The sequence below is a fragment of the Idiotropiscis lumnitzeri genome, chromosome 11 (genome assembly GCF_059441095.1).
Source record: "Idiotropiscis lumnitzeri isolate Australia: NSW breed Sydney's pygmy pipehorse chromosome 11, RoL_Ilum_1.0, whole genome shotgun sequence".
NCBI lineage: Eukaryota > Metazoa > Chordata > Actinopteri > Syngnathiformes > Syngnathidae > Idiotropiscis > Idiotropiscis lumnitzeri.
The window spans coordinates 3840648-3865563 of record NC_142401.1 but is presented as its reverse complement, the minus strand read 5'-3'; the positions used below and the strand labels follow the sequence as shown (position 1 = coordinate 3865563).

Below are 24916 nucleotides of genomic sequence, written 5' to 3'. Positions count from 1 at the left end.
TAATATTTACATTAAGAATTGAAGCCAACGCAGTAAAATTTTTAACGTGCGTTTTATTTAACATGAACTGATCAAAACAATAAATACATCTGACTTCATGCTTGTTGTCGCTGACTTCACTGCTTCCACCATTTTGTTTTGTCATGTCATGTACATTTAAGGGGGAAAAGTCATTATTAAAATATTGATGTATTGGTTTATGAATCGGTATCGGGCTATGAAAAGTAAAAACGATAAAAAAAAAAAAAAGAAAAAAAAAAAAAAAAAAATATATATATATATATATATATATATATATATATATATATATATATATATATATATATAAAATACAAAAAAAATAAATGAAATCCTGAATTTCATTTTAATTATGGCTCCAAAGTCTCGAAATTTATTCTGGGAAAAAAAAAAAAAAGTGCTTCCGTTTCCCCAAGTCCCTCAGAAGTTTGCAGATGCTTGTGGATCATTACTTTACTTTTTGAGTTTGCAAAACTCTGTTCCGCCCACTCTCTGCTTTCCCGGCCGCAATCCATTAAAAAAAACAAAAAAACATATTCAAGCATTTAGCAGCAAGAGTCACCATGGTGTTAATGATATGCGATTGCCTTCCGTCGCCTGATGCTAACTAATCTTTTTGAACACCGACAGCATCAACAGTTTTTTTTTTTTTTTTTTGTAATTTTATGCCAGTTCTTCCTCGGCGTATTACTTCAAAATATCTCTTTCTCTCAGACATCATCAAAATGAGTTAATGTTCTTTCTTCTTCAAAAAAATACTTTGAATTTATTACTACTCCATTGTGTTGCTTTTCAGGAGCTCCAGTTATCCATCAAGCCGACTTCTCCTCGCCAAGACACAAAATTGTTGCCTTAAAGCGTCTCAGCCATGTGAAGTCTAACGTATCCGTGTTGTCGTTAATAATTCCTTCCTTCGATGTTGTTCAGTGCAATCAATTAAGCCGCGTACATTTGAACTTAAAAAAGGATAATGACGAAAACAAAGCACTCCGTTTTCAAAGAGATCGTCACGTTCTAATGATCTGACGAAACTCAACCTTTAACTCTTACTTCCCTTTCATCTGACGAGCTGGCCCCTTTGGAGGAAATGATGGCCGACTGCTTAATATGTAAACACATCTGGGTTGGGCGACACAAGTTCTTTCTTTTATTCAAAACTGACATTAATATTGAATTTTTTTTTTTTTTTTCTGAAGCCCCAAATACTCTTTGGAAAAGCAAATGAATGAATAACCAGCGTCTGCATTTTAATCTGTCATCGAAAGGAGTACGAAGAGGCCTGCCTCGTTTGTTACCACATCGGTGACAGCGTTCCGTCTTAATTTCGAATACCAGCCCCGATTTATTGAAGGATGTCTTTATGATGAAGAAGCTTGTTTAAAATACAGTGTGGTAAAAAAAAAGAAGTCATTTTCGGCAGTACTGTGTTAAATGGAAGCACAATCCCAACGATGCTTTATTCGATGTGGCAGCTGTCAGTCGAATGAAGATGACGTATTGTCCCCTTAAAGGAATCCTCAGGTCCTTTCCCGTAAACTTTTTTATTTTTTTTTTATATTAGTTTATTTTGACTGTCACTTAGCAAAATGCACATCTTCCGTGACCTTATCACCCTTGCGTCATTGTTTCGATGTCCTTATTTATAAAACAATCATCCTGTGTCCCCGCTGTACTTTTAAAGCGTTTCCGTCCTTCAGCCCATTCCCTCCGCCCCCCCAAAAAAGCCGCTTTGGACAAATTGCCTCAGGCATCCGCGTTATCAAAGGGGTTACTAGCGATATTATAAACACACAGAGACACTTTTTACCCCGCAAACGATGCCGAACGCAACTATCGTTACACGGCATACGGGAACCTTTCTCAGAGTCTTGTCACACGAAGAAAATTTACAGAGGAGCTTGGACCGGGGTCACAATGTAGAGAGGGGGGGCGGTATTTATTGTACTTCATCCCTTTGCTCAAAATGAACGCAATTTATGATGCTTATTTTAGCTCTCAATTGCTTCTTCACACAACTGCGCAGATCGCTTCCGTGTTTTTGCCCACACTTTCTCTCTCTCTCTCTCTCTCTCTGTTTCTCTTTCTCTCTCTCTCTCTCTCTCTCTGTCGCTCTCTCTCTCTCTCTCAGTTTCTCTCTATCTCTCTCTCTCTCTCTGGCTCTCTCTCTCGCTCTTTCTCTCTCACTCTCCCCCTATCTCTCTCTCTGTTTCTCTCTCACTCTCTCTCTCTCTCTCTCTCTCTGTTTCTCTCTCTCTCTGTTTCTCTCTCACTCTCTCTCTTTCTCTCTCTCTCTCTCTGTCGCTCTCTCTCTCTCAGTTTCTCTCTCTCTCTCTCGCTCTCTCTTTCTCTCTCTCTGTCGCTCTCTCTCTCTCTCTCTCAGGTTCTCTCTCTCTCTCTCTCTCTCAGATTCTCTCTCTCTCTCCCTCTCTGTCTCCCTCTCTCGCTCTCTCTCTCTCACGGTTGAACTCTGAGTTAAAGAAGATTTCATTCTACCCTGCGTGCAAATATTTGAATTCTATACCCATGGTACTTGACCCAGTTAAGGACCTTTACAGGGACGGACAAGGACACCTTCATGCCCTTTAAAAAAAATAAAAAATAAAATAAATCAACTTCTCATCCTCCGTCCATCCCTAGGAGGCAATGCACATCTCTGATTATGGTTATCCTCTTGTTAGAGTTCCATGAATGAGCCATCAGGCTGAAGACTTTTGCGTTCTGATTCTGGACGACTTTGCTCCCCTGCCGCCTCGCGTTGCTCTGCATGTACGATGCTTCATGCACTCGACTCCGTGCAGCGGCCACAAGCGAACAGAGCTGGCCGAGCAGAGCTGCCAGTTCCAGGAAGATGAAAGCGGGCACGTGATGTAACTCATTACCCGGCAAAGAAATGACCCGAGCCACCAATCAGGCCTCCGTATTCCGGTTGTTAAGTGGATATTTATTGATTGTAACTGGTGGGTCATCGGATTTAGTTTTTTGGTGACAACAGGAACAACTGTGACAAATGATTCAATTGTGTGTTTTTTGCAAACATTAGAGGATGTCCCAGAATCCGAGTCGTGTGCTGCTTGAAGTGTTCAAAGCACCGACTGCCTTTCCGCTGGAGCACCAATTTATGTCTGACCTGAATGGGATGATACCTAGATTTTTTTTTTTTCTGGCTTGCCTGAGTTCCCTCATTTTCTTGTGGATCTTCTCGCTATTTCCCCTGCAGCATTTCCCGATGAGGGGAGCAGCAAAACATCGATGAACAACCGCAATGCTGAGTGTGCGGCTTTTTGCAATGTGTAAATAATGCACTTGGCTGACGTTTGCTAATTCGCGGTTCAACTCCACTTACATTATTTTTCGTAACTAGTTCCTCCACAATCCCTATCTCACAAGATGCTAGCAGCTCATTTTGGATTATCGGGGCGATGCAAATTTTTTTGGAGCTGTTTGAAGATGATTTTGAAGTGTGGCATCAAATGAGGTTTTCCGGGAAAAGAAATGAGAGCCGTTGCCATCTTCACTTTTGCCAGTCCGACCACTTGTCTTATCCAAGTGTTTCTCATTGTCTCGTCAGTTGCTTGTATTTAAATTCCCTGTTTTTCTTTTTTTTTTTTTTTTTTAACCAGTCCTTGTTAGTTCATTGTTTTGTTTGGATTTATTATTATTATTTTTTTTTTTACTCACATTATGATGCGTCTTTTTACTCTTGTTTGTTTTAGTGCGTGTGAATGTTCCAATTGTGCCTTGTTTGCTTTTTCTACCTTTGTAATTCCTTTTCTTTTTTGTAACCTTCCCAGCCCTGTTCCTGTTTTGTCACTGAGCAAACTGTCCTGCACATTAATATAAATAGGCACATAGAGAAAGCTCAGCTCATGTTTGTTACCTACATTTTTTATTTTATGATTTGAGGACCATTATTATTAAAATTGAAAATAAATAGGTGCTTTGTGCCAACATGATTAGCATAAGCGCTATTTGTGAATTTCATTTCAACATTTCACTAAGACCTCTTCGCTATTTCAAGAGCTTCCGTACAATGAAACAGCGGAAAAAAAAAAAAATAAATCAAGTAGCCTCAGTAATTCAACATGGGTATTTATTTTGAGAGCGTTCGTGTAAACAAAGGGCACCAATTGAGAGGAATGGCCCACACGTCATGTACTGCAGCTGAGTGTTGTGTTTAAGTTTGGTTTCAAACTGCGTCATATTTCGAGGAATACATTTGTTTTCTCCCATTCTGCAGTTCACACCGGGTGCTTCTTTTTGCGCACAGTTAAACACAAAGTGACACATCATTGCACAGTGAGTCAGAGCGGGAGAGTCGCTCCACTTTGCTGACACACTGTACACAGGATTGCATTTGGGGAGATTTATTCCAACAAGGTCAATGTAAAAACATGAATGAAAGCAGCAAACGGACGTGCTTTTTTTTTTTATTCGCATATGTTTGCTCCTCCATCGGCTGCAACTCAGAAGTAAACTTTCCAGACGTGTCCGCTGTGTGGGAGGTAAAAGACGTACCAGGGCAGCCGGTTTGTTTACCTGAAAGCATGTTAACTCATTCGCTGCCAGCCCAGGAAAAATGAATGTACTTTTTTTTTGTACGTCTATATCCGTCCATGGCACTGAATGAGTTAAGAGCGAGCGTGAGATGTTTATTTGATTCCCGCACATCTTATTTAATGTATGCTATACGCTTTCATTAGCCTCTATGATTTAATGATTAATATCAATGCATAAACGATTGATTTTTCTTCTTTGCCGGCTCTGGATGAGGAGTCGGGGGTTTTGGAGTGGCATGGCGAGGGGGGATTCAATTACACCGAAGTTAATTGGGTGCTTTCACGTCTGCGTAGATATTGTGAAATTCAGACCATCTCAATGTCCTTGTGTGACCCCCTTTTCTCTGATTTCTTCTCTTCAGAGAACGGATGCATTACGCTGGAGAAAAACGAGAAGCGCTAATCTCGCTGCCTCTTGTTACAAAATCTCGGCAACTCGACAGAACAACCGAGGTTCTCCTAAGGGGCCGTGCGACAGCTTCGCCCTGGACCGAATAGGTGGGAACCTCACTCAACCAAATTTCATGGACAGAAAATGTAAATAAATGTCCCATTTTTGGACTATAAGACACACCCGCATATAAGCCGCAGCAACTCCTTTTTGAAAGGGGAAACAGAAAAAAACGATATGCAAGCCGCACCAGACTATAAGTCGCGCTTTTCTATGTTGAAAAAAAAAAGTTGTTTACGGCATGCACAGAATGATTTTCTACTGCGAATGCACATAAAGCTACAAAAACAAATTGTTAGAACAGTGCCTTTTTACATGTCAACAACTTTGATAATTAAAACAGAACAGAACCAAGAGAAAAAAAAATAGAGATTTATTTAGCGTAATTTCTGAACTATAGAGCGCCCCTAGTGGTAAAAGAAAAACCACAGAAAAGCCGCACCCTTGTATTTGCCGCATGGTTCAAAATCTAGGAAAAATATGGTACCTCTTTTCTCATAGATAAAACTAAATTCTTATGATCTACTTGATGCATCGTTTTTTTTTACTTAAAAACAAAATAATAATGAAAAAAGATCCACGTGCTCAACGCAGGTTCTTGAAAAACAGGTGCTCACTCAACACAGGTCAGAAACCTTCAATTACGGCCTTTCTATACTGGGAGTGGAGCTGAATCATTAGTCAGCCGGCAGTTGATTAAATTTCTGATCTTATTATAAGGAAGTGCGCTTATTATTGCCATAAGTCACTGCTGATTAGCAATCTTTTGCGACGTGAACGAGACAAATCCTGATCACGTGACCACGACGTATTTCTCCTGTGTCGTTGATTAGATCCGTTCTATCGAGACGGACAAAAAAGGCTAAAGGGGAGCGCGGGTATCTATTTCGCATTACAAAAAAGATTTGCGTCTACGAAATTGGTTGTGGGGGAAGGGCTGCTGAACAGAACCTGATTGGACATCATTAATCATGTCCAAATGCCGCGCTCGCCGAATTACACACCCAAGGCCAAAAGTATTTATCACAGGCGGGCATTTGTGTGTCTCGTTTCAAAACAATATTTGTGCACGTCTCCCTGAAAATGATCACGTTCATAAGAGATGACAAAACATTCCGTTATTGCCGCTAATGAACAGACTTTTCATGCAAGCCGAGGTAGGAAGCGGGAACGTAAAAATATCGGCGGAATGTGTTCTCCGCTTGCCTGAATTGAGACGTTCACCTCTTGCGTTGCGCCCGCGTGATGAGAAGTGACATGTGAACTTCCTCCCTGTCAAGTGTGCGTCGGATGTTTTCGTCTGACAGGTCTGGAGCCCAAGTCCGCCCCCCCCCCCCCCCCCCGTTCACACCACAGAGGTCAGGGATTCACGTGAGCGAGTGGAAAAGGAGCTCAAGCGAGTATCGAGAGAAGCTGTCTTCCCTTTCAGCCAAGCTGTTGTCAGGTCTTCTGGGGGGGAAAGAACTCCGACAGTATGTCCCCTACCTCACCTTGCACCGATCTGGGCCTGATATCAGCTTTCATTCGTAGTACAAATGTGTGGAGTGAGTGCGAGTGCCCACTCAAGTGGAGCAACTTTGTCCTTTTTTTTTTCCCTCCAAGTGTTTCTGTGAGGAGTGTGTGTGTGCTTTCCCTCTCTGCTCTACATTGCTCAAGTGCTTAATATTATCTGCAGCACATGTGGAGCGGGCTGACTTGAGAATGAATGCAGTCCTCAGTCAGAATACGACATGTCAGATTTTCACAGTTTTTTCCCTCTAGTGACCAGATTGGCTGCTCCTTTTTTTTTTTTTTTTTTTTTTTTTCAATTCGAGAGAATCTCAAACCTCATGCGCCAAATGGACAGCTGGATCCACTCTGCCGTTATTTGCGGCAATGTAAACAAATGACCGAGATAAACTGCTTTTTTTTCAAAGACTGTCGGAGAAACGCTGTAGGATGTCGAGACTAATGTTGCATCTGGTGAAAGAAAAAATAAAATATATAACGCGTTTGATGAAAAGATCGTCAGGACAAAAGTTGAACAAAACAGGTCTGCGGATGCTTCGCTACTTCAGAACCTGGACTACTGAGGAATGGAAGAATGAATTCTCCTTTCTACGAGAAAATCAAACATTCAGCAATGACTACAAACTGACCAGCAGGTCCATCTCGGAAGATCAAAAATGACAAAACAAAGGATTTGGAGTGCTGGCTAAAATCCAGAATTTTTGCTCTCTTTAAGGCTCAATGTATGACTAGGTTTTAATGTGACTGCACGAGGGTAAACATTTGAAAAACAGCTGACGAATGCTGACATATCTCATTTTCAAGATTTTGGGGAAAAAAAACCTCCCGTTGTAGAGCCTGACGCCAACTAGCTTAACCGTGCGACCCAGTGTTGAGCAGGCTACTTGGGAAATGGCGCAAGCTAAGCTCCCTTTAAGAGACAAAAGTGGCTAAAAAAACCCACCAAAGCTTCTTGAGTTGGGTGAAGCTGTTAGAAAATGTTTTTCAAGTTTTATAATAGCACCACTGTGGAATAAATGAACACTTAATTGGAAATTCTCAGCATTGTGTTGGGCTAATGATGAGGCTAATGCTAACATCAACGGGCTAGTAACATAGCAATTGTGTGTACTCCACAAATAGTAGAAATCAATCTCCTCCATTAAATGTTGCTATTTTTAATAATTAGTTATTGATTATTTAATGTTGACCACAAAAATGTGAATGTGTAGAAAGTGTAGCAAAATCCAACCTTATATTTTTCAGCTTCAGGCGTCTTGTCATTTTTCCTTCCTAATACAATCTAAATTACACGCCCACACACACACACGCACTCGTACAACAGACTCACACATTTTTATTATATTGCTGTAATAAGATGGAGTGCCGAGGCTCGGCCTGGAAGTCCTGGAAATTGCAAAACAAATACAGAGACAGGCTTCAAGTATTCAGGGAGAACGTTTTTTTTTGTTCTTTTTTCGACGGCTGAGACAAAGATTAACCTTTACCAGAGTGATGAAAAATGCCAAAGTTTTGAGGAAAAACAAAAAACAAAACAACCTGCTCATAATCCCAAACAAACAAGCACATCTGTGAAGGATGAGCTCGCCTGGCTTCGTCTGCACGACTCACTTTCATTGATGATGTAAAACGTTGTAGGACTCTTTCCGGAACCTTTAACAGTGAGAACGTTGGTCTGCTTGAGTGGACTACTCGACGGAAGACCTATGTTGGTGGAATTAGCCGCTAACACAGAGGCTAATCAGCGCGCATGGATTTTGCTACGCAGTTAGCAACAAGCTAACGCATGAATTAAGAAGTTGACGACGACCAAGACCCCGGGCGGTCTACACAGAGTGGTGGACTGAGAGGACCTGGCCGACCCCGCTTTGCGGACGTGGAATCTCATCTTTGCCTTTCCTCTTGCTTGCGTGTTTTATGGAAATACACGTGTCTTTCAATAAGCCAGTAGCCTCCTCTTGACCCGGAATGGATTTGCACATACAAGTTCTTCTGTCATGTAAGAACCTCGTCATGTTTGAGGCCCGGCCTACCTGTCCCATCCCAGGCTGCTGCATGACAGGCGGCAAACCGGTCCTGACAAGGTCCCTGGCGGTGTCACCGGCTCACCGCAGAGAGCAGTACCTGTCTTCATTCATTTCCTCTTTTCTGCTCTCGTTGACCTGAACCAAACAGCGCCGAGCCCCAGATGTCTCCTCCTCCTTCCTCTCACAGATGCTGGTCAGACATGCCATCCTTTCTAGAATGTACACAACGGCGGGGGGAAGCTGGGGTTTTGTATATAAGAAAATGTTCTTTCATTTTTTGAGAAACATTCGGGAGTGCTTTTATTGAGTTGAATCTTCTTGGTTAGGAAGGTTTTAGATATCACCTATAAAGCGGAAGCTATCGAATAATCTGGATTTTTTTTGTCTTAATTTTTAAAAATTATTTCCATTTATTATTTTTCAGGCTATAAGACGCACCTGCATATAAGCCACAACAACTATTTTGGGGGGGGGGAACAAAACAAAACATAGAAATTATATACAAGCCGCACCAGGCTATAAGCGGATTTTCTGAACTATAGAGCGCCCCTACTGGTGAAAGAAAAATCCGCAGACAAGCTGCCCCGTTGTATTAGCCGCTTGGTTCAAAATTGAGGAAAAATGTAGCAGCTTATCGTCCGGAAAATACGGTGTAATAACTACTGAAGGCAAGAATAAAAAAAACACATTTCCTCTTAATTAATGATTGACTTATTTTAATTTTTAGACATATGCTCAAATTTAAAGAATTTTTACTTCAATAAACTTTCAAGACTTTAGACCAATCTCTCCTCATCGATTTTGGTCTGATGAAGTGACGTCGGAACCACCCTGCTTTTTTTTTTTAAGTGACATTTTTAACAACAACTGTGTCGGGTTGTCACCATCAAAGTGCGTTGACGTTTACTGCCTGTGAAAAGTAATCTGACGTTTCTCGGCAGCCTATTTGGAGCACTTGCTAGCGCTAGCTAGTTCTTCCTAGCGCTGGATTTACCACTCAAAGCTGGCAACAGGCACCGTACAATACTGTCTCAGCGTATTTAAGTGTATTTTCTATCACCCTTAATGCATGCTTGAACGTTAGTTATTTCAGGACGTCGTTGTGTTGTTGACGTCGGTAAAAGCAGCTTGGGATGGCAAACAACCCCCAACAGAGTCTGTAAAACACGTCAGCGGTTACGCCGCGACACGCTGCCAGAAACAACTTCAAAATAAGGCATTGATGTCTATAAATAGTGTTTGGTATGGTAAGGTTTTATTGGATTGAAGTTGGCCTTCTTACTGCATTGGCATGCGGAGCATAAACTATTACTGCACAGGTTAGCTTGACTGCCTGGCTATATTTGTAAATACGCGGGTACCCGAGTAAAAAAAAAAATGGCTCGAGTATTTTTTTTTTAATTGAGGTACCTGAATTACTCACAAACTCGGTTCAACCCTAATTACAAATCTGCTTATCCAGCCAAAATATAGTGCAATGTTCTTAATTTATCAGGCTAGATCTCAAATTATATTGTGGATCCCGCCATCTAAAAAGTGGTTTATTAAGCAGTTATTACAATATTTTTGCACGCAAGTTAACAAACGTGTGCACGGCGGTGAAAAATTGTATACATCTTTAATTTTATCAAAGTACACCCTTTGTTTGTTCAATCTTCTTTCTCTTCCACATTTTACCCACAAGGTCACCTTTCCTGCTTCTTCTGATTTGCTTGTATGAGCAAACAAACCAAACAAACAGCGTTTGTGAGGCATCGCCAGATAATCCAAAGGCCGAAAATAAATAAAGTCCCCACGAGGTAAGAAATACAAGCACACAACGTACATACACTGTATACACATTTACATTAACTCGAGTCATTTGCTTGCTTGCCGGAGAAGCAATCATAATGACTACAAAAGAGAAATGATCATGTATTTTCATACCAGATAAGAAATCCCAGTTGTCTCATTTGTTTCGGTGAGAGTTAAATAGCTTTAAATCAGCCTTAATTTGATGTTTGATCTTCCTCACCCGCAACGCATGATGGTCGTCTTGAATGTGTGATCTCGCCTGATGAAAGTATCGTAAGATCTCTTGTCATTTGAAAAGAACATTCATGGCCGTGCGCATGATGGATTTGCAGCTGTTTCTCAAGAGAAGCGCCGGTATTCCGTTTATCCCCCCAAAGCGCAGACCCAAAAGAATCCCCCGTGAGTACATGTGTCCGCGTTTCAGAAATATTTTGAAAGCGTTGCTCCCTTGTGTATAGCTAACACTTCAAAACTTTGTCGAAGCCTCTCGAGCGCATTTTTCTACTGCATCCTCCAAAAAGCAAAATTGTTGCTTTGCAGAATTTGCTCTCAGAAACGGTTTTAACAGCGGATTAAGAGTGGCGCTCTGAGGAAATGAGGATGACCGTGCTAATGGAGGAACTCATCTGTATCTTCCCGGGTAATTAGTCGAATTAGCCCATCCCCTCCTCTCCGAAGTGACCTCGGTGTCCGGGTGAACGTTTGATGTGCGGAGAATCTCTGAAGCAATTATGATCGACACAACACACATGGTCATGTATTGATGCACATTTTGAAATAATATTTTTGTGATGAATTAGAACAGGTCAAATTGATTTCTGCCTCCTCCGCGTTCAGTGATTGGCTCACTACAACCAACTGGTGATCTGATTGGCTATCGCAACTGTCTATCCACTCTAAAAGCTCATTGGCTTTGAAAGAGGAGACGCCCGCACGATTGTATCCGAAGGCCTCGGACAAATCGAGCGCGCTACTGGTCTTGTGAAATCTGCCTGGCAACACGAGCTAGCTGAATTCCGATTGGATTAAAAACAATCACTAAAAATACAACGCTAGGATATAACATGACATCAATGTGATGACATCATGATTTCTTGATTATGTTAGACCAGCAGAGACCTACCTTGACAACCCACCACTGCGTTCTACAAATGCAAGCCGAATGTGAAACAAACAAACCGCAGTTTGTGGTTATTGCCAGTAACATTTGAAAAGGTTAAAAAAAAACGTGCTTATTCATCATATTTTTGAATTCCTACCTCCAGGGATCAATAAATGATTTGTGTTAGGTCCTATCCACTCGTTCCCTCGTATCCGTGCGTATCGCGCCCGGCTATAATTTGCTGTCTGTAAACACGGGGCTTTGCGGCCGAGAAGTCATGTCTCCAATTATAACCTTCAACATGTCTCTCTATAATGTGTGATAATGCATGCTCTGTTCACTTAACCTACTTTGTCCCCTTAATGTCTGAAACGCGATTTCACCCTTGACTGACTAACAGCAGGTTAGACCACCGCGGCCGGACGCCTCTGCCTTTTTGTGCTTGACTACACATTAAATTCACCTTTCTATACTGTAGCCGATTACCCTCTGGTAGCTTCTTTTCTCGTTTCTGTTATTTTATTCTTTTTTTTGGGAGCGTGCATGTGTGTGCTCATCGGTAGTTACTGAGGTGGGTGTTCTGACTGCCTCTTGAATCCTGCTGCTTTAAATTGAAGTTTTTTGTTTTTTTTTTATTATTATGATTTGCATAATCTGCACCACTTCTCCTCACAAGGGTCGCGGGGTACACCCTGAACTAGTTGCCAGCCAATCGCAAAGCACACATAGACGAAGAAACCCTCCACGCTCACACGCACACCTTGGGGCAATTTTGAGTGTTCAATCAACCTGCCATGGATGTTTTTGGAACGTGGGAGGAAACCGGAATACCCGGAGAAAAGCCACACAGGCATGGGGAGAACATGCAAACTCCACACAGGAAAGCAGGAGCCGGAATTGAACCCACGACCTCTGCACTGTGAGGCCATCGCGCTAACCAGTCGGTCCACCGTGCCGCCCAGAATTTTTTTAATTAAATAAATAAATAAAATGTAAAAAAGAATAATAAAATAAAATAATTACAAAAAAATTGTTTTGAATTATGTCACCGCATGTTACATGCCTTAGTAATGCTCTTGAATTACCGCAGCCACCCTTTGTTTCTTTATTTGTGCACACACAAATGCACAATTATATATTTTTTAAACACGATGTGCAAAGTTGACTGGTATGAAAACATCTTTTTTTAAGTCCCTCTAGACTATTATTCCAAAGCTTTGCTTTCATAGTTGCCTCTACACATCACTGCTCCGCTCTCTATCTTTCCAAGTGGTTATTTAACCTTGGCGAGGCTCCGGGAGCAGATGGTTGGCCCTTATGTGTGTCTGGCGTGATCCACAGCTAATGAAGTGATGTTTCTATAAACACCTGACAGTCGGTCAAACCCGCCTCAATTTGGGCACGGCCACTTTTGGCTGTCGTGAGGCCACTGCTCCATCATGGCAACGCTCTTTATTCCTACACTTATGGAGCCACAAACACCACACAACATTGCAATGCTGTTCAAACCTCGATTGAGGAGAAAAATATTTCTTAAAGACAGAAATTGGACATGCTAAGAAGGCACAAAACTGCTCATGGATTTTTCTTTTTCTTTTCACTTGGGTTCGATTCCAGCTCCGGCCTTCCTGTGTGGAGTTTTGCATGTTCCTGAGTGGCTTTTCTTCGGGTACTCCACTTTCCTCCCACATTCCATAAACATGCATTGTAGGTTAATTGAACACCCCAAATTGTCCCCAGGTGTGATTATGAGTGTCTATGGTTGTTCGTCTTTCTGTGCCCTTCGATTGGCTGGCAACCCGTTCAGGAGAAGCGGCTTGGGTAATGAATGGATGGATTTTTTTTGTGTAATTTTAAATACTGCAGTGGTGACTCTTAATTAAATATCTTTTGTATCTCTCCATTCATTCTTTTTTTTTTTTTTTGTTATTTGCTGTTACAAAGAAGCCTTATTTTCTCAAGGCCCATTTAACAAATACTTTCACAGCCACCGTGTCTGGATCCCAGCTGATTTTGGGTGTCAAACTGGTGTCAAATGCATCACAAACATTTATTCCTGACGCTCGAAACATGTTGAAGTCATTTTTTGAGACATTTTGATTTTCTATACAAGAAGTTTTCAGTTCTTGGGAATGCCACACTGTTGTCAGGAAAAAAAAGTTTTTGTTTTTTTTGCATCATTTTTTGGTGTGTTATGTTTTTTTTTTTGTTTTTTTAAATTAATATAAATATTTTTGAATTGAAATTTTTTTTCTATGTAGAATTCTGTGAGATCATATCATTGCTTTACCAGCTCTCTCGCTGCAAGATGTGCCCAATTTGAGTTGTGTGGACTAAAATAAACAAAGTAACTTTTTTTTTTTGCAGAATACCGTTGGGAAAATGACCCCATCATTAGTCCACTTCGCTTGTTTGCACACAAGTTGGGGGGGGGTTAAAGCTGTCATATGCTTCTCCCGGCACAAAACAAATGCTTCCCACTCGGGAAAAGGTTCAAATGGACTCTGCTCTTTTGTCAAGGTCTTGCGTGCCCTCTTCGCATGATGACCGGAGTCGCTCTGATATTTTAAGCAACGGCCACTGTATAAATGTCCTCCATTCATCACATTTTATTCCTTTACGTGTAATCCCCACTATTTATTAGATTTCTCCGATGATTAAAACGCAGAGAGATCTTTACTGAGAGTCTTTAGATCGTGTTGGGGAAGGAAAAAAAAGCACACACAAAAAAAAGCAGGACGGGTAATTTTAATAAACACCTTTTTTTTTTTTTTTTTTTTTTTTAGATGCGCCTTAAAACTCCAGCCTTGGTTTTGTTTAATTTATTTTTTTGTCTTTGTTCTTTTCCTCACGACGGAGGAGCCATTTTTTACGTGTCTCGCGGCACGCCGACGTCCCCGCAGGATCAGTGTGCCGGAGTCTTTGTAATCTTTTCCTATTTGAGAGGCAATTACTAACCTTAGATTATAAAAGCACGGCGTTACCTTCTGCAGGTTTATCCTGCAATTGAAAACATTTGACAGGCAGACTCGCCATTTAATGAATGTTAAATGTTTCCAATTTGAATGCTGCTTATATCAGACTGTCAGCACCTTTTTTTTTTTATATGCCTGATGATATTTTGTGGCCTTTTATTCCTCTTTGTGAATGGTACTTTTTTTTTTTTTACGTTTTAGTCCATCTGAAGAGAACAAAGCTCCAAAATATTCTCTCTGCTGCAAAAGACAGCCATGTGCCACTCACTGCGAGAACATTTCGTGACGCACCGAGTACACTCTCTTCCCCGGGATGACTGTTTCAGTCTCAAGATTTACTCCCTCTTGAGTCAAAGGGAGCTTGCACAATTGGCAAATGTGCTGCAGAAAGGCAATTTGTCACTCAGCAGTTGACCGCACCGCAGACAACGGTGCGTAATTATCGCTTTCTGCACATTCAGCTCAGTTTTGTTTATTTATTTTGGGAAGAACATCTGTATTTTCTTATTCTCTACATTTTCGTCCACCTCACTTCCTTAATCGCACCCCACAAGGCTTGTGATTTGTGTATTATTTGCGACAACCCCCCCCCCCCCTCCTCGCCTACATTGTATATATTTTCCCCATACACTTTTTTTTTTTTTATTGTCCGTTAAATCCTCACTCATTGTATATCTGCCTCCCTTCATTTTTGCTGCGCCAGCACTTTGATAGCCGAGCATAGCAGCGTGGCTTAATGGGGGTTGCGGGTTGCAGCCCAATATGAGAACAGTCAATATTTCATATCTCTACCTGGAAGGAGACATAGAGGGCAGTGTAAATTTAAATAGGGCAAGCTGTATGACAAGCAAGACACCATTCTAAGCATTTTGTCAATGGGGGGGGGGGGGGGGGGCTACATCGGGCCACGGAGCAGACGGCTCCTGAATTCCATTTCATTTAACATTTTCCTCTAAAAAAGAAAAAAAAAAAAAATGGTGCCCGCGCCATAGAAACGAGAAGATGGAACCGATAGATGACAATAGAAGCGCCGCTATTGTCCGACTTGACCATATATTTTCAATACACCGCAAGGGTAATTTTTCCCGATGATTTCAGGTGTGATGATGCTCTACTTTTTTTTTTTTTTTTCAACTTTGTGTTAACATGATGGATGAACACGCATAAAAGGGGATGTTGCCTTTCTCGCGGCCAAGACCCATTCCTCGGTCGGAACTCAATCAAGCATTCAGCCTGCGTGGACGGCGCTTTGGCTCCTCATATTGGCTTCCGTTGCCCAAAGAATAACGAAACATCAATTCACATTTCTCCCAAATCCGCCATATTCCGCGAGACAAGCATTCTCGACGAAGAGGAGTCGGGTTTATACTACCTGAGGTTTTAGCTGTAGCCCCTCCCCCTTTTTTTTGTGTGTGTTTGATCTTGATTTGGCTCCTTTAAAAGGACTCACCGTGCCGGTTCCGAACTGTTCTTTGCCGTTGCCCGTCTCTTTGTTTGTTTAATGGCAGGCGCTGCTTCCTGCTTCCGCGCAGGCCAAATTAAATCAAGCCTAATCCACTATTTATGTTTTCTCCTCCTGAATTATTCACACAACAATTTGATGTGTTATTGCTTTTCTTTTACGCTGATGCGCCGGTGCCATTATATGGTGGAGCTTCTTCCTTCTACAAACACTATTTTGTGGTTGTTTAATTAACCCCTGTAGTGAATAATACCCCAACGCAAACTGCATCTAAAAGTACCACTCGCAATGGAATATTTGCATAATGCTTCTTTAGTTGGGAGCGACCCGAGAAAACAAAATATTGCAGCAATAGATTTGGTGTACTTTTCACATTACAAAGTGATGACATTTTTTCTTTTCTCTAAACGGTTGAACCAGATGTCGAAAGATTACATGCGACACCTTTAATTTTTTTCCGCCGTACTACAATAAAGTGTAATTGGACATCCACTCCACTAGTTGGCAGTGGCGCTCTAGTTTGCCCAAGTTTTTACTCTCCGGTGTAGGTTTTGTTTTGCAAAGAAAATGTGATTATTTATAATTGTGGCGGAGAACAATCATCGTATTTCATTTAGTCACTCATTTTAAACTGTCCAACAATGAGCAGGGCCAACGTAAGAATCATCTTGGGAGAATTCTATGGGGGCACGAGTCTGACAGGAACTTTAAAAAAAAAAATAGTACGTGTATGTGAAAGTGTTTTTGCCCAAAGTTTTTTTTTTTTTTTTTTTTTGTTATTTTCCAGAGTGAGTAACTTTGTAACAAATAATTTTTTTTTTTTTTTACCGAAAGGGGGAAGCCATCCTTCACATCTTGCGGAGCTTGTTCGGTAATGTGGTACAGCCTTCAAACAATTGCCTTCAAGAGGCCAGATGGTATTTATTACACATTGATTACATCGTTCATGAGATACATCATTTGTGTGAGTTCTTAAACTTCCGATAGAAGAGGAAAATAGTTTCTTCAAGGTGCTTGTTGAATACGTTTTACATTTATTCGAAGCACCAGAGGGGGGAAAAGGTGTTTAAAAAAAAAAGAAAAAAAAAGGCATGAAGAGAACTGCAAAAGTTTGTCTATGTAATAATTAAAGCAGAATGTGGTCGTTTTATTTTATGCATTGGGCGAATTATAAATTAGCTTTAAAATCAAACAGAATTGTAATCTATTCTATTAATTTTTAATAATTATTCTGGATATTACAAACTCTCTTTCAAATAATAAGTGCCCACAAAATGCGAAAATCTGCTTTCCCGTGTTATGGGTTTCTTAATTAAAACAAATGACAAATGTTAATGCAATAAATCCACAAATGAGTTCAAATTGTACCCACAAAGCAGCCGTGTAGCACTTTTTTGTTTTTTTTAACCCCAATAGCTAATTAGCATTTATTGAAACAATCAAGGAATGCGCTCTCACATTTCAAATTTCGACACCCTGCTTTGTGTTTCGAGTGGCACACGTGCCTTTGAAGAGCAAATAAAATCGAACCAATAATGACGATGCATCCCAAAGGTTTTTTTCTGGAAGTAGATGCTTTTGTCAACCTTGCAGGAGGACTTAAAGTGTTTCATTTAGCAAGTGACCTCATTTCTCAAGTCGGTAAATCAACTCATTGAACTTCTTTTCAGTGTTTTTTTTATTTTTTTATTTTTTTTTACATTTTCCTCATACACTCAAAAAGGGAAGCGTGAATCTTTGCTGGATCAGGTTCTGCCAGTCGCGATCAGGGTCAAAGTGTCATTCATGCAACAGTTTCTCCCTTCACCACATTTCCAATTCTTCGGGCATAGTCAATCATATTTCATAAATATGTAGTTAAAACATATTCAACTCATTCACTGCCATTGACGGCTAAAGACGTCAAAGTTCTTTTTTTTTTTTTTTACTTGGTTGATAGTCAATTAAAAAAAAAAAAAAAATTTTATTACTTGTTTGTCGAATTTTACACTTGATTGCTGGGTAGCTTGATCAAATTGCGCAAGCCATGCACGCACATGTGCCGTGAATGGCCATATGTATTTCTTGTGGTATTATTTAGTGAAATTATACACAGAAGAGCTATCATTCATAACTTGCCAAAAAAAAAAAAAACATTGCATGACAATATGACAGCGCACTTCCACGGGCTAAACTCGTTTTTCAGGGGGATGAAGTTGGCCAAGTGTAAAGAGCTCTGACTCATTCTGCTGGCACAATTAAAAAACAATGATGAAAAAAAAAAACACCTCCAGCATGATTTCATAACGACTTCCGCAGACATAACATACTGTATGACGAACCAGGGTCAAAGAATTCGCACGCAGTGTGGGCTGATTGTTGTGTTGCCTCAGGTCGGTGAAAAGGGACATTTCGACACAGTTAATAATAGCTTTTGTGCTTTGAATCTGCATGTGTGGAAGGAAAATGAGTTTCCATTTCAAAGGGTGAAAAAAATGCTATGATATTTAATTAAAAAAAAAAAAAAAAGGAAAAACAAACATTTTTTTTATAATAAGCAATTAATCCAGTGGTACTCAATAGGTGGCCCCCGGGCTGCTGTGGCTATTTGTGGCTAAGCCCTTTCCAAGATCAGACGAGATCCGCCGTTGTCAGAGTAATACACACTTCTCTTTGTACGTGAGGTTGCCCAGCGCGAGGTGACGGCCTGTTTCCCTTCACTTTGTCTTTTGATTGGATCAGCACATGTCGACCGGGGCTCGTCTCCATGCCAACGTTCGACAGACAGGCTGTCGACAAAGCGTCAAAGTCATTCATTGTTCGGAAAATGATGTTCATCTTTGTCATTAATTGTCGCTGCCTTCAACATTTATTGCGTTGATGTTCGTTATTGTTATTGTGCATGGGCAGTGACATCACAGCCTAGCGGGAAGCACAAAATGGAACTATCTGTCGTGTTTGTGCGTCAATGACAAAGTGAGTAGCGGCACATAAGTATACTTTAATTAAATTGTTAGCAGAGCTGGGCAGTCCGACCCGGGGGCGGAACGGTCAAGCCCTCTGGCGGGGGATGTATGGGGGTACCACAATCCCTATAACACCAACAGTGTGTACTTACTTGCATTGGCCACGTTCGCGGAGAAGAAGAATGAAGAAGAAGGAGACTAATAAGACCAAAATATGCCCATAATAAGGTAAGCGCATTTGAAATACAGAGATTGTGGCCGGAGGGGAGGGGACTGACTGGCAAAAAAGGGTCAAGTGCCCAGCTCTGCTTGTGAGCACCAGAATGCATCAACTATTTTTTTTTAAATTTATTTCAACGTGTGAATTATTTTTCATTCATATGTTGTATTGAAAAAAAAAATATTCCAGTATTACCAAATGTGGTGAGACTGACCCTGAAAATACAAAAAACTAAATAAATTAATTAAAACCACCTGGCCAAGATGTGTTTTCTCCGCAGACTTTCCCTTTAAAATGGGATGAGCCGTTCAGTCGTCCCCAGAGGGCGTCAGATGAGAGCCACTGCTACTCCATGTTGAGGAGCCAGATGAGGTGGCTCGGACATCTGGTTGGAATGCCTCCCTGGTGACTTCTCCGGGCATGTCTTACTAGAAGGAGGCCCCAGGGAAGACCCAGGACATGCTGAAGCGATCCTGTCTGTTCCGAAAACGCCTCGGGATAGCCCCGCAAATATCTCCAATGTTACGGCAATATTTGTGTGATGGAATGTGACCTGTTACTGAAACGCTTTCACTCGTCTTGAAAGTGAAGATACGAGGGTCGTTCAATAAATATCGGAAATAACCTTAACTATTTTATTTTGGAATCTATTTTTTAAGTCTTTTTTTGGGGTTTGTGTGGTCTTTTTTTACGCCTTGATCACAGTCTGCCCACATTACAGCAGTTGTGCTGTTTATTTATTTATTTTTTTTTAAGTTGACTTCTACATGTTATAGATCTCATAAAAGGTGGAATTGATTTATCTTCATCTCATTTCTCATCCTATAAAAATTTGAGCAGGGATGACTCGTCTTTTTCACTTGATCTCCTTCGGTGCAATGGCTCCTGAAGCCAAGTTACTCCTAATGGGGTGTGTAGACTTTTTATAAGTGCTGGAAATGATGCCGTGCCGCGGTGATTGACACTGCAATACTGTCCTATTCCTTTTGATGGGATTAAATTGTCATGACCTCTCAGATATGGAAATGGAGGCACGGATCAGAGGCTGCGCAAATGTCAACATTATTAAATTGTGAGAGCAGTTAAAGGCCTAGTTCACACAGTTGCCAGGCAATTATTTCAGGGGAGGCCTCGTAGAACAACTGCTACCTGACCCACTATATAAAGTCTCATTATTCTTGATGCCGGTACAAAATGGACACAAAAACAGTGGCATATTTTTTTTTTTTTTAATATTTAATGATTAATAGCACGACTAATGGCGCTGGATAGAATTTATCATATCGCTCCATGTCAGTTGACAACATTTCTTTTTTTTTTTTTTTATGGCCCGAGCAATGACAAACTCGGACTTGCCTGTATGCTTGCATGCACACGACTAACTTTGACACACGATAGCAATGGTGTGAATGCGTAACCCCTCGACTGCCTATAGGGAATAATATTCTGGGGATGTGTGAGGAAGCCAAAAGTATCGGGAGAACTTGCAAACTCCACGCAGAAGGCTCGAGCTGAAATTTGAACATTTCAATTTAGAACTGTGAGGCAGATTTGCTAACCACTACTCCAAAAAAATAAATAAATAAAATAATATATATATATATATATATATATATTTTATATTATATATATATATTTTATATTTTGTTTTTGTTACTTTGATTCTGGGTTATTTGGGATTATCCCAGTACCTTGTCCGCCTTTTTTATTTTTTTTTTTAATTAAATTATTCCACCCTGCACTCCTGCATTTGCGCTCAACATAACAAGCGTCCTTTTTTCATTTGATTATTTTGCGTTATCCATCTCGACTCACATAGTATCCACTTGGCAAGGCGTTAATTGTTGTGGTTTTAATTTGCGGGAGTTTAGAACTTGAGTACATTTCGCTTTTCGACCGCTTCAAACCATGCCAACCTTCAACTCTTCATCTTGTCTCATTTTTTTTTTTTAATTCAAGATGACAGCTACAGAGCCCCCAAAGTGACATGGGGGTAAACAAAAAAAAAAAGTTTCTCGTTCCAACCCGAAATTTCACCATCTAACCGAGAAAACTTTCTTGTCCTGACCTTTTAGGTCTCATTAGGATGGAAAAAGTTTCCGGTTGGGTTGAGAAAGTAGTACGCGTGCAAGGGAGCAACATTTTGATTCACGTTTCTGTGTGAAAGCAGTCAAGGACCTTTTGTTGTTTTGGGCGCCGTAGAAAGCCTTTTTTTCTTTTTTCTTTTTTTTTAATTCCTCCTTTTTTCGCAAGGTCTGACCAATTTCAACCCTTCAAACTATTATCATTTCACATCAGTATTCCAACAACGTTTTTTTCAGTATCATTCTACATAATTCCACGGCATGAAATATCTCTCCACATGTTTCCATATTGGCTGATATAATTTCATCCTATTCAATTTTTTTTCAATTTTCATTTTTTACCCCTTAACTCTGTCATGTCTGTTTGCCAAGACCTTGTGTTAACCAATCAGGTCCTTCCAACTCTCTGTCTTGTCCAGGTGCTCCTCGTTATCTCGTCAATTTGTTTGTATTTAGTTCCCCGTTTTTCGTCAAGTTCTTGTCGGTGCATTGTCTTTGTCAGCTGTCCTCGTCTCACGTCCATGTTCACGCCTGTCGTCCTCCGACCTGTTTCGCTTTATTTTCAGTTTAGTCAAGTCCTCGTGTTTTGTTGCTCCCCCGTTTCGTTCGTTTGTTTTATTCTTAATTAAATTGCCCTTAAGTTTCCCATGCCTGGCTTCTCTGCTTTTTTGGGGTCCTCCTCTTCCTCAACCTCTACGCCACGCTTGGCGACAAACTCTCTCGTCAGGCGATTGACAGGTAACGCGAGGTGGCAGGTGACGAGTTGGGTCGAGCAATTCTAGGTGGGTTTTGAAAATATTTAATTAGGACCGCATTCACTACCATTGACGGGTATAGACGCCAACAATTTCATTTTTTTTCCCTTGGCTGGCAGTGAATGACTTAATCCAGTGTATTTTTTTTTAAGGATTTTTTTTTTTTTTTTTTTAAATCTTGCGTACCCCCTGGAGTTCCTTCAAGTACCCCCAGGGGTACGACTACCCTCCATTTGAGAACCACTAACCTAACAAGCTGCCATCTTTTGCGACTCACCTGAAATTCGAACACGTAGTTGTGATTCATATATCACTGCGCAGTCGTCACGTTTTGGCCAAGCATTTTTTTTGTTTCTCCGATCGACTCTTGAGCGTTCACTCTAAAAAAAAAAAAAATGATTTCCCGATTTGAGTTACGGGGCATGTGGTGGAATTGGAAGAAGTGCCCAGTGAGCACTTTGCTCAGCTTGCTCTCCTGCTTGTAGGTAGGAGGGGTTACAGTGACGCGGCGGGTGCTCCAACGGTACCGGCTCTTTCTTTCTCTGACCAGAGCCGAGAGCTCAGCATCTCTTCTTGTCAGCGGCACTTCAGCGCCAGACAAGTATTCGCGGGGTTTCTTTTCCCCCCCCTCTTTTCCCTCCCCCCCTCCCTCGCCGCGTTCTCAAGAGGAGGAGAGACGAGCTCCGGGAATTACCGAGGTCCAGCGAGCAAAGATTAAGACTCTTATTTTCCGTCCCCGGTAAAGTCTGGCAAGATGAACATGGGCTGCGTCATCGTGGCGTGCACCTTCTTCGCCGCAGCATCCTGGGTAAGAGGAGTTAATTGCTTCATGTGTTGTGGGAGTGCTGCACTGGTGCGGTGCACGAGAGTGGCCGTGGAACGAGCGCTTTTCTCCCGCAGTGCCACGGATGCGCAAAAAAAAAAAAAAAAAAAAAAAGGCGGCTCGACTGTCGAGCGGTTTTTGTCGAGAATATTTCGTATGTGAGGTGAAGAAGTCACTAAGAACTCTTGTGGTTCTGTGCAGAATGCATTTTTTTTCTTAAAAGGGTTCCTTGTTCTGTAATGGCTGTTCACAACTTGGCTCGTGCACATTTACGCACCGCCGTCGCCTTTTTTTCCTTCTATTTCATGTCGAACTTTTATGGATCAAGTTCGTCTGGGTTTGGGGTTATCCTCATGATCATCGTTCGTGAAAACGCTCAGCTTGGTTTTATTGCCGGTCAGACCAAACAAATGCTTTGTGAGTGTCACCGACCACTTTGTTAGGGACACTTGCACGCAATGATCCTGCCCTCAATTTTCATTGACACTGCCAGATCATTTTTGGGGGGATTCGTTTGAAATTGCCGTTGGAGGTTCTGCTGTACTGCACTGCATCTACACCGTCTCACCAAAAAGTGAAAATGCAACATCGTCATAATTTGTAGATGGTTTTCCCCAACATTTATTGACCCAAGGCTAATCTTTGCTTTACAAAAATGTCCGATGAAGAATATGTGAGTGGTGTTGACACATGAAGAAGCTACATTATAGTTAATAAATTAGAATGAAGCTGAAATTTTCTGATTTTTGTTACAGCACACCGTGTTGGTTGGGAATCGCCCATGTAAAAAAAGCCAAAATATTAGAAAAAAAAACCTCTCTCAGTATAACTGCAAACATGATGTGAGTGTAAATGTGAAAGTAAAAGCTTAAAAAAGGTGATATTTGATGTATGAAAGGTGTCCAAGTTAAGTGGCGACATATATTACATGTGTTTGACCTTTTCTTTTTTTATTGGCGCCTCCTGTGAGGTAATGAGCTCCGTGCTTGTCATTTTCAACCTGATGGCAATGTCGCTGAAAGTTGTAATGGCGACACCAATTCTCAAGATCATCTTTTTGCACGTTTTGGGAGCCAACTTCACGATGGATGGGTTGGAGTAAGCAAGGAGTAACCAGCCTCAAAAGTTTTTGAAATCAGTCGTCGACCAATTGGCCGGGAGTCGATTTGCTACTGTTGCTTAACTCATTCACTACCAGCCGAGTAAATGTTTTTTTTGGACGTCTTATACCGTCAATGGCAGTAAATGAGTTAACAGGTTTTTTTTTGTTTTTTTTGCAGGGGAGTAAGATGGGCCCGTCCGCAAAAGCTCCATGCAGGTCAGGCTTCTCCCAGAACTTCTACACGGTGCTTGTTCCCAGGGTTGTGCTGCACGGCCAGAACATTCTTAAAGGTATGTCTGCTGCTGCTGCTTCTGCTGCATCTCAATTATCGACTTGTGTTTTTTTTTTTCCCCCCCTTTCAACATCCTCACCCAGCGATTGATTGAGTGTGGGTCTTCACATTTTCAGTGTATGTGCCGAGCCTTTGTTATGTTGTGTTTCTCTTCATCACCGCTCTGGAAGGTCAGCATGTGCTGTGCTTGTTGTTGTGGAATATAAGACGCACACTTTGCATAAAGGTGGTGCAGAAAGTCGCTGCAATCGGTTAAAAATGTATTTATTTTTTTTCCTCGGTGCGGCGGTTGTCGTTTCTTAGCGAATTGTGTTGAAACCGGGTAGAAGTCTAGAATTTTGTGACTCATTCTTTTGGATTCTGTTTTCATTTGCTCCATTTCTTTTCAGAGCAGCAATTGTTCTGCATGTATGACGAGGTTCATCCCTGCCATGAGAAATTATGCTGCATTTTTTTCTTTGGCGTGTTTTCTTTATGTGCTGGTTGAATCTCTCGCAATAGACAAATCCACATCTGCTGCTGACTGGAGTTCTATCCTGTAAAACTGAAAGATACGACCAAATCATTCAAGTATGTTGATTTTTGGGACGCATGTTCTCACTCGTATAGTAAATCAATCTTTGGAAAATGACGAAATTACCAAAAAGAAGGAAGTGTAAGGAAATTCAGCATTCATTATTTCTGGTCCATGTAAAAGTTTGCACAAGTTTGAAGTCACATTTGGGTGGCAGGACATTTTGTGGGATTGGTCAAACTGAAAAAAAATATGCTTAACTCCAGAGATGGGCATTCCATCCCAAG

General features: G+C 41.1%; 1 protein-coding gene across 6 annotated transcripts in view; it reads left to right on the top strand.

The window, feature by feature from the left end:
- Nucleotides 1–24916, top strand: part of LOC148326806 (cadherin-4-like) — a 212100-nt gene that overhangs the window by 49463 nt on the left and 137721 nt on the right. For 3 of the 6 annotated variants that reach the window (XM_088309162.1, XM_088309164.1, XM_088309161.1), the window contains 3 exons: nucleotides 4937–5072; nucleotides 10246–10360; nucleotides 24002–24113. In XM_088309162.1, coding sequence (XP_088165288.1) covers nucleotides 24011–24113 — 103 coding nt within the window. In that variant the 5' untranslated portion in view covers nucleotides 4937–5072; nucleotides 10246–10360; nucleotides 24002–24010. Of the gene's footprint in view, nucleotides 1–4936; nucleotides 5073–10245; nucleotides 10361–21639; nucleotides 21926–22383; nucleotides 22707–24001; nucleotides 24114–24916 lie in introns of those variants that run through there. The other 3 variants (XM_088309165.1, XM_088309159.1, XM_088309160.1) reach the window with 3 other exon arrangements.